Here is a 15,552-nt window from a genome sequence, read left to right on the forward strand (position 1 = left end):
GTTTTAAAGATTAATATGACATGAAAATTATATTTAATGTTAATTTATATTTTTGGTAAAATTTTTAAAATATGGTAATAACTCATATATTATATTTATTGTCGATTTATATTTTTGGACTTTTTTAAAACATGGTAATAACTCATAAATCATCATTAAAATAAATATATTCAATTATGGCATTTCAAATTTTGGATTATCATTTAAATTGAAAATATTTCAAAAATATATACATATTTTTAGAAAATTACAAAAAAAAAATCATAAAATCAAATTAAATCGTAAAATCATTAGTTTTTATATATATCTACAGATTTTATAAAATATTTTTTAATTTTAATTTTGACAATAAATCAATTTTACATATTGATTAATATATTTAATTAAAATAAATAGATAGGAAAATCTATCTAAGATTATAATTTTAAATATATACATGCACATTCTTAATATAAATCAAAATAAACAAAATTATTTTTATCTTAATTTTAATGTTCAGTTAAATCAAATTTGTATTAAAATATTTATAAGAAAAAGAAAATTTATAATATTAATAAAATAATTTAGACATTTTTTCTATAAGATAATAATATTTCTAGAATAATAAAAGATTGATTATACATAAACATATATAAATTATCTATCAAATTTTAAAATATAGACTTATATATTTTATCAAAAACATATATAAATTATACATAATATATTTATGAACCTAAAGTAACTAAAAATAATGTAATTAGAAATCGTTTTATTTTAGTCTAATTATAACCAAACATTATGATTAAAAAATGATATAGCCCAGTATACAAATGCAAGTAATGATAATCAATCAAAATATGAACAACTAAATCAACCAATTATTATGACGTATCTATTTTGCATATATTCATATACGTGAATAAATTTTCAATATTTTACAAGTTATGTTTATTAATGAATATCTGATTTACTTTTTTTATTTTTCTAAAATAAGATATATCAAATTATACAAAATTTATGAAATACATTTACAAATATAAGAGGATAAACTGAATTACCTACTAATACGATAATTTAACCTAATGAGAAAAATCATAATTAATTTAACCGTCTATATACAACTCAAAATAAATAAAAAATAAAAAGTTGAAATAATACAAAATATCATACTTAAAACATAAAGATATTTAATACAATTTTTTATACATACAAATAAAAATTACTTAAAACATATAAACAAACAAAGTAAAGTACTTATTTGTAAATATTTATTCCCGTGCATGAGCACGGAAGAATCACCTAGTAGAAAAATATAAAAACAGTTACTCATATACCATAAATTTATTGGATAATGTGGAGATTTGGGTATCTGGTACGGCTGATTAACAAAATGGACTAGTCTTAAGTTCATATATGAAGCTAATCAAATTTGAAATATGCTTATACATATCAATAATGCTAAATTTTGTTAATTACATAACTAATGTCATGTTAATCATTGTCTAGCCTATATTATGTTCATGCACTACCCAGTCTGCTCTTGATCTTATGAAAATATCAATGAAATATTGTGGATACAAAAAAGGAAAAAGAAATATTGTGAATACAAATATAAAGAGGAAGTGAACAAAAGATATATAGAGAAAGAGGAAAAGTGTTGTGGAAATGTCTACGTGTGTCTGTCCATAGTTTTGGAATCAATCATTTTATTAATTTTGTTGTCAAAACTATGTTATATTTAAATATAATAAAAAGAATCTATTTTGTTATCAATAACTATCTTTTTAGAGAAAACTACACCAAGAGTCACATTTGTACTTATTAATTACATAATGTGTCACTTTCAGATACTCATACACTTTCTTTTAACTCTTCTCTCATAATTCGTTAGATTTGCTAACTAGTACATGACCATAATATAAATGATGGGTCCCACTTCTATATACACAATTATATGCACCAAATACTTCTAAATACAAATGTAAGAACCTACTAAAATCATGAGATATCAATGAACAACATACTTACACAAATTGACTAGATGTTTTCTTTTTGTTACCGTGTCTAGTTCATATTACTGAAGAATAAAATTATATTGATTTAACTTTTGTATCTTTTGGACCCTACACTTACACATTTATGTACAAAAATTATTTCTGTTCATGTGTTATATATTGTACAAGTTAATTAGTGTACATGTAAATCATTGTACATATGTTATAATAAATTGTGTACATGGTATAATGTACACAACAAACACCTTTTTCAATTTACAGTTTCATATTTATTCATTTTATAAAAGTTTAGTAGTGTGTTTCTGTTATTTTTTATAGGTAATTTATTTTTATTTCGACTGAAAATACACATGCTACATCATTTCATGAGAAAACTACACATCAGCCGCAAATGATAAGATATTCATCGACATTATCATAAACTCAGTTTAGCTCATATCCCATATATTTTGTGCCTCAAATCTAGAAAGACAAATATTTGTTTCTATAAACTAAAGAATAGAACACACAAATTTTGACTGAAAATTAATTTTGTTTTAACAAAGTAAGATTGTTAGATTTTAGATTTTTTTAATATTTATAGTATTTTTAATATGCATGAATAATCCAAAAAATTACATTGTGTGCATGTGAATCATTTCTCAAGTTGACAGTTGTACATGTGGATAGTAAAAATCTTGTGTACACAATGTCATGCACATATGATCTTAATGGATTTTTTTGTACAAAGTATTATGTACATATGATTTTAATGGTATTTAGCATACCTCTTTGATGTATTATAAGGTATTTAACATCTCTTTTAGCTTAATTTAATCATTTTAAAATGTACATGTGTATCATTGCCTAAGTTAACTGTTGTACATTTGAATTATTGTACACGTGGGTAGGAAAATTTTGTGTATACAGTGTCATGTACTTATGATCTAAATGAAAATTTTGCGTACATAGTCATGTACATATGATTTTAGTGGTATTTAGCATACCCCATCGATGTGTTATAACTTTATGATATTTAACATCTCCTTTAGCTTAATTTTAAACATTGCATTTGTGTTTGATTTGCATATAAAAATGCTAAAGTGCACATTTGGAAATTTGGGACCAAATCAAAAGGTTTTATTTGCAAATCAGAAACATTTGTGCATAAAACGAAATAAAAAACGGCAGGATCAGTGTTGCAAAAGTGAAATATTTGTCTGGTCTAGATTGTACAATTAAAAGTTTCAGAGCAGATTCGTGAAACAAAATTGTAAAGATTAGAAGTCTGAGACAAATAGGAGAATAGGCAAAAGATAGAGGACCATATGTGAAAATAATCAAAAGTTGGCCACTGTTACACCGATTAAGCTTTTTCTTCAATCTGCAACTGATTCGACAACGATTCCGGTTGTCACAACTCCGGTCCCGAGCATGACGACTACGACGAGGAGGAGATGACTTGAATTTGAGGCGGATTGCTCAGAGCTTTGTCGGAATGGAGCTCCGCCGTTAGCGGTCGCAGAAAACGAAGCTCTCCGGCTGTTCAATCATGTTACATTTTTTTAATCGCGTTACCCCCGCTGTTATTGTGGCTGAGAAAAGACTCGAAACAAACGAAAATGTTGCAATCTACCATGGTTTCTCAATCTGCATTATAAGCATTTTACAGTGGTTGATATGGAAGAGACGATGGGAAAAAATAAATCTTTAGGCTTTTATTTTTTAATTTCAAAACCCAAAATCAGAAAAATCTCGCCCTAACTAAACCCACTCTAGTTTGCCTTTTTCAAGGGTAATATAGTATACAACCACACCATAAATGTCTTAGTAGTTTAATGTGACTTTTTAAGATAGACAAAGTGAAAATGTGATCCATGATGTAAATTTCTCATCTTTTTATATTTGATTAGGAGTAGACATTCGGGTACCATTTGTTCGGTTTAATTTGGTTTGGTTCGATTATGTTCCGATTTTTGCGGGTTCGATCCGATTTGGATCTAAAGATTTGGGTTTGGATTCGGATATCACATTTAATTTTATAAAAATAAAATAAAATTATATATATTTTAAATTTCTTAAAATCTAAAAATAAAAATTATATATATAACATGTATATATGTATAATGTAAGATAAAATACTTAAACTTAAAATAGCTTAAATATTTGGATAAAAAATCATTAAATATTTAAGGTATTGGTTTTTAAGTATCGTTTAACTATTTTAAACATGTATTTTAATTATTTGTATATATTTTCAAGTATTTTAGTCAATTTAAAAATATTTATATTTTTATATTCTTGTATAGATTAAATTGAAAATAATTAATATATTTAAAAATATATATTTAGTTTGAATATATTCGGATACCTGAAATATTTCGTTTCGGATCGGGTTCCGTTATAGTTCTCTAGATACCAAAATTTTGAATCCGTTCAGATATCTAACCAACTTTGGTTAAAGTTATGTAATATTTTTCGGATTAGATTTGTTTTTTTTTTGTTCGGATTTTTGCACAAACCTATATTTTTATTGTTAACAAAATTTTAAACGAAAATAATAATAGCTTATTGATTTTGGTAATGCAACTATTTTTAAACTAAAACACATTCTTCTATATACGTGTGGCCTATTTAATTAATCATTAAAAATGGTTCTAGGTTCATTTAAGAAAATAGACAATCACAAATAAACATATATTTATAACTCAGATTTAATATATTTTATTACTATGTGTGAAAATTATAAAATATGCATTAGTTTGAAACAGATAGTATTTATTTCAATGAGAGATTTTATTAATTAGTGATAGTTAGACAGAAAAAAAAAAGATTGTCTTTAGTCTTAGCATGTACTTATTTTACTTTGATGTTTTAAGTATTAGTTCAAAACAAAATTTAGGTTATCTTCACATTATTTTAAGGATACCATATCCATTTCTTATATCAAATTTTATAGGTTATAGAAAGTTAATAACAAATATAAATTCAGTGGTACATTATTTCTGTTCATTTTAGGAAAAAAGATCTGTTCATTTTTTGGAAAAAAAACAATCATTTTAGTTTGATTTGGATTAGATTTTGATTTTTAGAGACAGAAACAATCTAACTATTCGAATTATAAATATTCTAAATCTTTTTATAATCAATTTCTCAGATTATTTTTCTTTCAGTTTGATTCAAATCAGTTTGGGTGCTTCGACCATTCTTTAAATACTCATCTAAAAAATCTCTACATCTATATATATTATTGAAGCTGAAGTACACATTAAAACTATTTAGAAACATGAATAATAGTTTAAATTACAATTGTTTGAAGCATTAATAGTAATATTACTTTAACTGCATTTTCATATTTTACTTATTAACAATTTCACATCGTTAATTATATTACCGTAGTAATAGTGTAGATTTTTATTTATTAATTAATCAATATAAACTTGTGCCAATTATAAAATCAAAAATATAAATACCTAGGTTTTATATATGGTTAAATGTTCGGTTTAGTTTGTTTTATTAAAACATTTTTTTTTTTTTTGTTTCAGTTGATTGGAAATTTACGTAGTCAAAAATATAATTCAAAGATATGTTTTTGTAAATAAAACAATAACTTAAAATCAAAAATAATAAAATGTGTTACTTTTACTATCACATAATTTTTCACTCCGTATAACTATTTTACTAAATAAAAATAATTAATATATTTAAAAAATCATTAAATATTTAAGGTATTGGTTTTTAAGTATCGTTTAACTATTTTAAACATGTATTTTAATTATTTGTATATATTTTCAAGTATTTTAGTCAATTTAAAAATATTTATATTTTTTATATTCTTGTATAGATTAAATTGAAAATAATTAATATATTTAAAAATATATATTTAGTTTGAATATATTCGGATACCTGAAATATTTCGTTTCAGATCGGGTTCCGTTATAGTTCTCTAGATACCAAAATTTTGAATCCGTTCAGATATCTAACCAACTTTGGTTAAAGTTTTGTAATATTTTTCGGATTAGATTTGTTTTTTTTTCTTCGGATTTTTGCACAAACCTATATTTTTATTGTTAACAAAATTTTAAACGAAAATAATAATAGCTTATTGATTTGGTAATGCAACTATTTTAAACTAAAACACATTCTTCTATATACGTGTGGCCTATTTAATTAATCATTAAAACTGGTTCTAGGTTCATTTAAGAAAATAGACAATCACAAATAAACATATATTTATAACTCAGATTTAATATATTTTATTACTATGTGTGAAAATTATAAAATATGGATTAGTTTGAAACAGATAGTATTTATTTCAATGAGAGATTTTATTAATTAGTGATAGTTAGACAGAAAAAAAGATTTTCTTTAGTCTTAGCATGTACTTATTTTACTTTGATGTTTTAAGTATTAGTTCAAAAAAATTTTAGGTTATCTTCACATATATTTTAAGGATACCATATCCATTTCTTATATCAAATTTTTATAGGTTATAGAAAGTTAATAACAAATATAAATTCAGTGGTACATTATTTCTGTTCATTTTAGGAAAAAAGATCTGTTCATTTTTTGGAAAAAAACAATCATTTTAGTTTGATTTGGATTAGATTTTGATTTTTAGAGACAGAAACAATCTAACTATTCGAATTATAAATATTCTAAATCTTTTTATAATCAATTTCTCAGATTATTTTTCTTTCAGTTTGATTCAAATCAGTTTGGGTGCTTCGACCATTCTTTAAATACTCATCTTAAAAAATCTCTACATCTATATATATTATTGAAGCTGAAGTACACATTAAGACTATTTAGAAACATGAATAATAGTTTAAATTACAATTGTTTGAAGCATTAATAGTAATATTACTTTAACTGCATTTTCATATTTTACTTATTAACAATTTCACATCGTTAATTATATTACCGTAGTAATAGTGTAGATTTTTATTTATTAATTAATCAATATAAACTTGTGCCAATTATAAAATCAAAAATATAAATACCTAGGTTTTATATATGGTTAAATGTTCGGTTTAGTTTGTTTTATTAAAACATTTTTTTTATTTTTGTTTCAGTTGATTGGAAATTTACGTAGTCAAAAATATAATTCAAAGATATGTTTTTGTAAATAAAACAATAACTTAAAATCAAAATAATAAAATGTGTTACTTTTACTATCACATAATTTTTCACTCCGTATAACTATTTTACTAAATAAAAAACTTAATTTAGCGAAGCACATAGAAAGAGTCCTTTTATTAGTTTATAAAATCAGTTAGGCATGAACATTGACTATTCGATTAGGTACATGTTGTTCCTTTCGTGTATTATTTTTTTTGTTTGAAATTAGGTCAGTTTCAGTATTATAAATTTATGTATGAGTTTTAAGTTAGGTGTTTTCGGGTCCGGATGAATTCGATTTTGATGTATAGAAACCTAAAAAAGCTAAATAATTAATATGTCTAAAACGGATTCGGATAGTATAACAAAATAACCGTATTACACGATTCGGTCCAAATCTTTTGAATATAATTAGTTATATTATCACACATCTAAAACATATAACATGAAAAATATATATTAATGTATAAAATGTAAGAATTAATATTACACGGGTGGGTTTGCAGATCAATCCCAAAAGAAGGGTAAATTGGGAAAATAGAGAAGAAGAAAATTCAAAAAGACTATTGAATAAATCTCTCCCTTTATCCTCCTATAAAGGCCACGAGCGTTTGAAGGCAAAGAGCAGTTTTCTCTGACCAAAAGATTAAACCTCATCTCAGAAAAGAACAACAATGTCTAAATATAATCTCATCTTCTTCATCGTTTTCTTATGTCTGGGGTTAAGACCATCAGCGTTTACGAATCTCAACACCTTAAGCTTCGAAGAATCACTTTCTCCTCTCTTTGGCGATGGCAATCTCGTCCGTTCACCTGACGATCTCTCCGTGCGCCTCCTCCTGGATAAATACACCGGTATATACATATATAGCTATATATTCACATGTATTCTATATTTTCGTGATGAAAAAATGATGATGGTACTGATGATTATGTATAGGCTCTGGTTTCATATCATCGAATATGTATCAACATGGATTTTACAGCTCTATGATCAAGCTTCCCGCCGATTATACTGCCGGCGTCGTCGTCGCCTTTTATGTAAGTCACCTATTTTTTATCGGTTTGATTACCATAAAACTGCTTTTTATATAAAAAGAATAGTTCTCTCTCTTTTATTGATCGTCATGATTGTTATTTATTTTTTATTTTTTTACTTTTTGACCGAAATGTTTAATTATTGTTATGGATGATCATGAATTCAACGCATTTGATCTAATAATAAATCTCTTGTTTTGTTTTGTTTTGTTTATTAGTATGTGTTAAAGAAACTAAATTTAATATTTTATGTGTAGACATCAAACGGAGACGTGTTCGAGAAAACACATGACGAATTAGACATAGAGTTTCTAGGGAACATAAAAGGGAAACCATGGAGGTTTCAGACAAACCTTTACGGAAATGGAAGTACACATAGAGGTCGTGAAGAAAGATATCGTCTATGGTTTGATCCTTCTAAAGAATTTCATCGTTACAGCATCCTCTGGACTCCTCACAAGATCATGTAAGCTTCCTTTTCATCGATCATTTTTCTTTCGCGTTAGCTTCATTGGCGTTGACCAAACCCAATTCATAAATATTACCAGCTTGATGAAAGAATGTTTGTCTTTCTGAAAACGTGTCTTTTTCCTAATAAGTTCATAAGATAGTTAATGAATCATACTAGTATAATATTCTCTCTCTTTTTACCAAAATTTGTTAGTTTCTTATTTTTTACATTTACTTTTTATAAAAAAAATATTTTCGTAAAACAATTAATTGGGCTTACTGTAAAACATCAGTTTAGTATCCTTTTTGACGCGTAACTATCGCACTCAGTTATCACGCGTAGCGTGTTTAAATAAAAAGCTGAATTAGTTGTTCAAATATATGACTTTTTATTGACCTTCTTTTTTGTTGAAATTAAAGGATTTAAAAGCAACAATTGGTGATATGTTATTAATATTTTAATATATTTAACTTATATATAATATTTTAATTATAAAATGTAGGTATTTATATCAAGACATGTGTGTTAAAAATATTCAAAAAACTTATACATTTCCTCAATTGAAAAACCTATCTCATTTTCTCTTTTTTTTTATATATATTTTCGTATATATTTGGGTGAAATAATAAACTGTAACTTATCTAGCTAGTAGCCTAGTATGTACAATATATATGTATTTTATATATATGAATATTTTAACATTTTTGTATTTTTTAGATCGTGAAATCAAAGTTTTAATCATAATCAAAGACTCGCTGACAAAAAATCATTATTAAAGATCTTATCATCTCATTATTTTCATATTAGTTTTGCTAGATATTGTAGTATAAGTTTTGACTTTGTTAATACCTTCTCATATTTTAGATTTAATACTTTAATTTTTTTTGCTGACAACTAAGCAAAACTTCTTGAAACAATGATCAGATTTTGGGTAGACGATGTTCCAATAAGAGAAGTGATAAGAAGCGAAGCAATGGGAGCAGATTATCCAGCGAAGCCAATGTCTCTCTATGCCACCATTTGGGATGCTTCTGACTGGGCTACTTCCGGCGGGAAATACAAAGCTAATTACAAGTATGCTCCTTTCGTCGCCGAGTTCAAGTCCTTCTCCCTTGATGGCTGCTCCGTTGATCCCATTCAAGAAGTCCCCACCGATTGCTCTGACTCCGTTGACTTCCTCGAATCACAAGACTACTTCTCCATCAACTCACGTCAACATGCTGCCATGAGAAGATTCCGACAACGGTTTATGTACTATTCATATTGTTATGATACTGTTAGGTATCCAGAACCACTGCCTGAGTGTGTGATTGTTCCAGCGGAAAAGGATAGGTTTAAGGAGACAGGGAGGTTGAAGTTTGGTGGTACAGAAGCACGTGGACGGCGTAGGAGTCGTCGTCAACAAAGGTCGGAGATTGAGAGTGACCCTGACGAAAGAAGACGATTTTAAACATAAAATTTGTGTCATTTTTTCATTTGTTATATTCGTTTGTGAGTAAAAGAGAAGAATAAAAGTAAGGATTTGAAGAAAAAGAAAGAAATAGAGAATATGCATATGTAATCAGATGCACGAAGTAAGTTATAAAAACAATATAAAGGTTTCTTTTAATCTGTGCAAGCGGGAGAAAGTGCCTTCTTTAGATGGAGAGGTTGCAAATGCTTTTAACATTGTGGCAGTGTTCATGATCCTTCATGTCAATGGTGCGGAGCTGCGACTGAGAAAATCAACCACATTCTTTTTGAATACCCTCCGACCCTACACTGTTTGGCACTATCAGCTACCCCATCACCTCCGGGAGTTTTCTCGTGTATTTCACTGTTCTCAAATTTTGATTTCCTAATGAATTAAATCTCGACACTTAACAACCATGCAGATGGCTTCTCGATTTTTCCATGGTTACTGTGATACATATTGAAAGCGAAAAATGAGAACTGCTTTAGTGGAAAGATGTATCATCTCTTGACACTTTACACACGGCAGCTCAAAAAGGGAAATGCAAGTTGCAAAGTGCCGAGCACCAGCAAGAAGACCCAGTTTACGTAGTAGCTGGACACCGATTTAAATGCCAAGTCGATGGATCTTGGTCAGAGAAGGACGACTGGTTGAAAATGGGCTTTATTCTTCTTGAAGCAGACGAGGTGATCATGCAAAGACATAAGTGTATCCCCATCAAACGGGTGCAATCGCCGTTACATACGGAAGCATAAGTCCTTACATGAACGATGTCAGAAGTGATACACCGATGATATCATGGAGTCGTCTTTGAGTCAGATTGCCAAGCTGATAAACCTCATCCACAATGAGAGAATGATCATCGTTAGCACCAGAGATGGACGAGATCAAAATACTTAGTACACAATTTCATGATCTTATGTTTTCTTTTATCCCTCGTACTTTAACCTCTATGCGGATTCTTTAGTTAAAGAAGGCCGGTCACGAGTAGAATGCTTAACATATGTAGACCTTTTGGCTCCTAGTAGGCTGCCCACGAGGCTTGCCTAATCGGATGAGAGCGATTTTTATAAAAGTTTGGTTGATGACAAAAAGAAATTATGATCTAAAATACTATTTGGATAAGGCTTTAAGTATGCACTTTGAATTGTTAGGAAATTAAGTTGTTCTTAATAAAACAAAGAAAACGTGAGAAAAAATAAACAAACAACAAAGAACAAATGAACTGTATGACTCTTTAACAGTAAAAAAAAAGTTGAGAAGGGATCCCGAAAAATCCTTTGTGTAAATGAATATGACAATTCCTTAAATTGTTATTTTCAAGTTTTGGTCACCAAAACAACCCATAAAAAAGTGACCAACTTTTTTTTACTAAAAAGACAAAAGATTGTTCTATCATTTGCTTTATATATATATATATATATATATATATATATATATATATATACATAAAATAAAAATTAAAAATTAAAAATAATTTTTTCGTAGTTTCGAATTATATATTTTCAAATTCAATTTCTTTATAATTTTTTTTTCAAATTATTGTTTCAAACTTTTTTTTTCAAATCTCACCTCTTAATTCTAAAATTTAAATATATTAGTTAATATTAAAAGTATAAATGTATATTATCTTTTAATGAAATCGCTTTTGGTCATTTTTTTTTGTTCTAAAGGCTCTTTTGATTGAAAAGAAACTAAAAACAGTTTGAAATATAGAATTTCTCATGATTATAATGATGAGAAAAGGTTGTAAACCGAAACCTTATTTATTTTCAATAAATATTCCTTTAATATAAAATCACTCATTAACAGTAAAAGGTAAAGTGTCAACTGTTAACCAAAACAGATTCTCATCCGTAGTTTGATTATCGCCGGCCACTGTCATAACGCAAAATTAATGGCAATATAAAGAAATAGTTCCAATACCTCACTCAATTTGCTTTTTGTTTAGCTTGAGTGTGTTTATTTCAGAAGAGGAGATAGATAGTGGAAAGAGGATAAACAGAGGAGACACGTGATACAGAAACAGAAGCTTGAGAGTACTGTGACATCAGATTCAAACAAACCAGACACTCCTCTTTGTCAACTTGCCAAGTAACAGATAGTAAGCACAACGAACTCTCTCGACGTATGAAGAAGAGTATGAGTAACCCGAGAAAAAAAAGACGCATAAAACTGATATTGTGAATTATCCATTCGGCGGCTCTATATAAAAGAAAAGAATAATACATATGAAGAAGGCATATGTGATCTAAAAAGAGCCTAGCAAGAGCTCGCTATTCATATGTACACAAACCAACTTTTGTTTCCTACGTTAAAAAAAAAAAAAACAAAGGGAACCTGTGTTTCTTTCTTTCATCAGGGAGAGGCTTTGGAGTATATTTTCGTACTTTTGTTCCATTGATTGAGTATCCTGTCAGATACATGAACAAGAATCCTGAATGGGTTTTTCTTATATATATATATATGTATAGTTACAAACTTCTGAGGTGAAAGGCGTACCCCTAAACACTGAGAGATTCATTCCAGGGTTGTGACAAAGAGACCGTTGAAGTTGACGCTTCTATTCCTCTTCCCTGCTTGATTGCAGAGTTAAGAGTCGTGTACTGTTCATTCACCGACTTGTACAGAGCTTGGCTGTATGCTTCTTTCGCCTGCACATATAACAACAACAAAGTTTAGTCAATGATGAAGGATGAGAATAAATAAGTTTGCTGATTTTTGAGTAATAGACGAGACCTCGTTAGGGCTGTTGCAGTCTGAGGTGACATCTGAGAAGCTGATTTCAGGAGCAACTGATAGTCCTGTACCGTGAAACCCAACTAATCTTCTCTCTCCAATTTCTTTCTCAACCTGTAGATGCCAAATGAGGCTATGACAGGAAAGTAAACCAGACAAAGCACAGAAGGGAGAAGGGAGAGAGCAATACTTTGGGTGGAGGGGGCATGATGTCATAGCAAAGCAAAGACATTGGATAGATATGTCCAGGAGTGCCAGAATGTTCAACCAGTCTTCTCATGTTGTCCACCGAAGAAGGATCAAAGGGTGCCTGCACATTTGTCAAGATAAGTATCTATGATATCCACCACACACAGATAAAATCTCTGTATTCCATTAGGTCTAACTTACAGGAAACCATTCCCCCGTAGAAGGATTTGGGCGGTCCCTTCCACCGCTTGGTGCAATCCATATAAGTTGGGATCCAGACCTACAGTGTGATTCATGCTACATTAGCATATAACAACATCAACCTAATTTCCTTTATTTCGAGTCTCTGAAATCTAATAAAAGTATTCGTACTATAGTTCCAATAACCTTAGCAGTGTCGCCATCTCCTTTAAGCTTCGTGTATTTGCCTTTCTTTTCATATCAACAAGCTCAGGATCATCGTTCATGTGGTTTTTCGAGTACACACATATCAGATTCCTGAAAGCAAGAGAAATCCCGGAAGTCATACAAGGCTGCTCATATTACACTTCACCCCATCAGGTAGCGTACCAATGTCAAAAGAAAGGTTGTGATACCTTCCCATACTAAACGGCTTACAAAGAGGATCAGTGATAACTCGATCACCTGCCACACATTTCTGCAGCCACACAAAAAAATGTGGGATAAGTATAAGAGATAGTAGCGAATAGCTCAGAACAAAGCTCGAAGGCTCACAATGTTCTCTCCTATGTATGGACATTGCGCTTCAAGTAAGAGTGAAATGACAGCTGGGTCAGCTTCACTTTGATGATTTGATATTAACACGATATTGTGTCCCTAAAATCAACCCGTTAAACGTGTCATAATTCCTAGATGGAAAGGAACTCAACTACAGATAGATGGAGTAGAGCATAAGAGAGGACCTGCCGAATCTTGTCTTCCAGCTCAGAGAAAATAGAAAGGTTTCCAACGTAAGAGTTTCTGCATAAAAAGTAAAAAACTTAAAAGCTGTTAGTAGATGAACAAGAAGATAACTAAAAGATCCAGTGAGACCGATAAGAAGCTTTACTTGAAATCAATGAGGGGACGGATGTAAGTATGGACAAAGTGGAAGTAGTCAAATGGTTCTCTGATTGCTTTATGATACGGATTAAAAGTATAAGGATGCTGCAAAAAAAATCACACCGAGAATTCAAATGATTAGAAGAAGAAAAACTATATGAATGGGAAAAAGAAGAAGGGCCTACTAGTACTACCTCAACACCAAGAAGCATGCGATCGAAAGCAAGAGACATGTTTGATATAACAGTCTCATCTGCCCTGGAAGCTCCGCTGCTCAAAACCTATTGAAATGCAAAGCTGAGTTTCTTTCTGATTTTAAAAAAAAAAAAAAAGAAGAATAAATTTTTACAGCATTTTTGTAGTTCCAATAAAGTTCTTCCATCCCAGAAGCAACATTAGGAGGCAACGTTCCAGCTTCTTGTTCCTTCCTTATTCCAGATATTAGATCTGCAGAGAACAACAAGAAAGTCGATTCCAAGAAACAGTAAACAGGTCACTCGATCAACCTTATCCACTCTATCAAACACGATTTCGATTATACGTATTGTGATCTGCGATAAGATACGGTTTCGTATACTCTGAAACGAACAATGTACGAGAGCTTCCGAATCCGTCTCCTAATTTCTACCGGAGAAGAAGAAAGAAGAAGAAGAGTAACCTTGTTCAGTTCGCGCATCCAAGAAGGTACGGGAGTGGTTGAGCTCACTCGGCGTCTTGTTATTCGTCTCTGTAGCAGCACTGAAGGAAGTGCTAGCCGCGACGACTGATTCCTTATCTTGAACAAGCTCAGACACCGCTCTCACACCGCCGCCGTGCGAACGAAGAGGAAGCTGCTTCTTGGCGGTTAATCGGAAGGAAACGAAGCCGCGAAGAGGCGGAACTCTAGCGGAGGAAGTTACGGTTGCAGAAGCAACGGCGACGGTTGCGGCGGGGGAGGAAAATGCGAGAGTCATTAAAGCGTGTGTGTTTGGTGATTGGAGGAAGCAGGGAGGAGTGAGCGTGTGTGTGTGTGTGTGTGTGTGTGTGTGTGTGAAGGAGGTCGCTTCCTCCCTTCTTTTCTTTTGTTTATTTATCCCAGGAGGACTCCTCTTTCTCCTCTTTTTTCCACGTTTTTTTTTTTCAACTAAATCTTTTTTTTTCTTTTTTTCACCAAATTTAAAACTCATATATCTTGTTAAAAATTCACGTGACCTAAAATAATATTATAAATAAATAATATATATATATATATATATATACATGAAATGAATGAGAAGTAAATAAGTAAATATAAATATAATTTTTCTGTAAAGTTTTTAGGGTGAACTTTAAAATTAAAATATATAAGCAGTACTAAAATAATATTTTAATAGTATTTAATAGAAACTGTTTTCTATTTTAGAGAAACAATGTGAATTAGTAAAAATCTGAAATTAAATTCTTTAAGATATAAATTTTGAAAACCGTTGTATTTTTCTTCGTTTTCGTCTTTCTAGATAGAAGCCGTAAAATATGAATATAGAGTGAATTTACCAAAAAAAAAA

General features: G+C 29.7%; 2 protein-coding genes across 2 annotated transcripts; one reads left to right on the top strand and one right to left on the bottom strand.

Annotated features, from left to right (window-relative positions):
* Positions 1 to 7,705: 7,705 nt before the first annotated feature.
* Positions 7,706 to 10,092, top strand: LOC108819189 (probable xyloglucan endotransglucosylase/hydrolase protein 30). Its single transcript, XM_018592184.2, has 4 exons — positions 7,706 to 7,952; positions 8,038 to 8,138; positions 8,393 to 8,601; positions 9,511 to 10,092. Exons 1-4 carry the CDS (start codon positions 7,772 to 7,774, stop codon positions 10,034 to 10,036), a joined length of 1,017 nt encoding a protein of 338 aa, XP_018447686.2. The 5' UTR covers positions 7,706 to 7,771; the 3' UTR covers positions 10,037 to 10,092.
* A 2,123-nt stretch (positions 10,093 to 12,215) lies between these two features.
* LOC108819061 (glycerol-3-phosphate acyltransferase, chloroplastic) lies at positions 12,216 to 15,078 on the bottom strand. Its single transcript, XM_018592049.2, has 13 exons — positions 14,688 to 15,078; positions 14,379 to 14,476; positions 14,224 to 14,310; positions 14,037 to 14,134; positions 13,891 to 13,948; positions 13,703 to 13,804; positions 13,564 to 13,625; positions 13,355 to 13,465; positions 13,169 to 13,247; positions 12,969 to 13,088; positions 12,779 to 12,892; positions 12,542 to 12,693; positions 12,216 to 12,451 (listed from the first exon to the last, which is right to left on the bottom strand). The coding sequence occupies exons 1-12, from the start codon at positions 14,980 to 14,982 to the stop codon at positions 12,544 to 12,546; spliced, it is 1,374 nt and encodes a 457-aa protein (XP_018447551.1). The 5' UTR covers positions 14,983 to 15,078; the 3' UTR covers positions 12,216 to 12,451; positions 12,542 to 12,543.
* Positions 15,079 to 15,552: the final 474 nt, after the last annotated feature.

The sequence above is a fragment of the Raphanus sativus genome, chromosome 8, assembly GCF_000801105.2.
Source record: "Raphanus sativus cultivar WK10039 chromosome 8, ASM80110v3, whole genome shotgun sequence".
Lineage (NCBI taxonomy): Eukaryota > Viridiplantae > Streptophyta > Magnoliopsida > Brassicales > Brassicaceae > Raphanus > Raphanus sativus.

Coding starts and splice junctions, on each gene's coding strand:
- LOC108819061 (XM_018592049.2), bottom strand. CDS start 14,982: ATGACTCTCGCATTTTCCTCCCCCGCCGCAACCGTCGCCGTTGCTTCT. Junction 13,466..13,563: donor AAGCCGTTTAGTATGGGAAG/GTATCACAACCT, acceptor TCTTGCTTTCAG/GAATCTGATATGTGTGTACT. Junction 13,089..13,168: donor CTACGGGGGAATGGTTTCCT/GTAAGTTAGACC, acceptor ACAAATGTGCAG/GCACCCTTTGATCCTTCTTC.
- LOC108819189 (XM_018592184.2), top strand. CDS start 7,772: ATGTCTAAATATAATCTCATCTTCTTCATCGTTTTCTTATGTCTGGGG. Junction 7,953..8,037: donor CCTCCTGGATAAATACACCG/GTATATACATAT, acceptor GATTATGTATAG/GCTCTGGTTTCATATCATCG. Junction 8,602..9,510: donor TGGACTCCTCACAAGATCAT/GTAAGCTTCCTT, acceptor AACAATGATCAG/ATTTTGGGTAGACGATGTTC.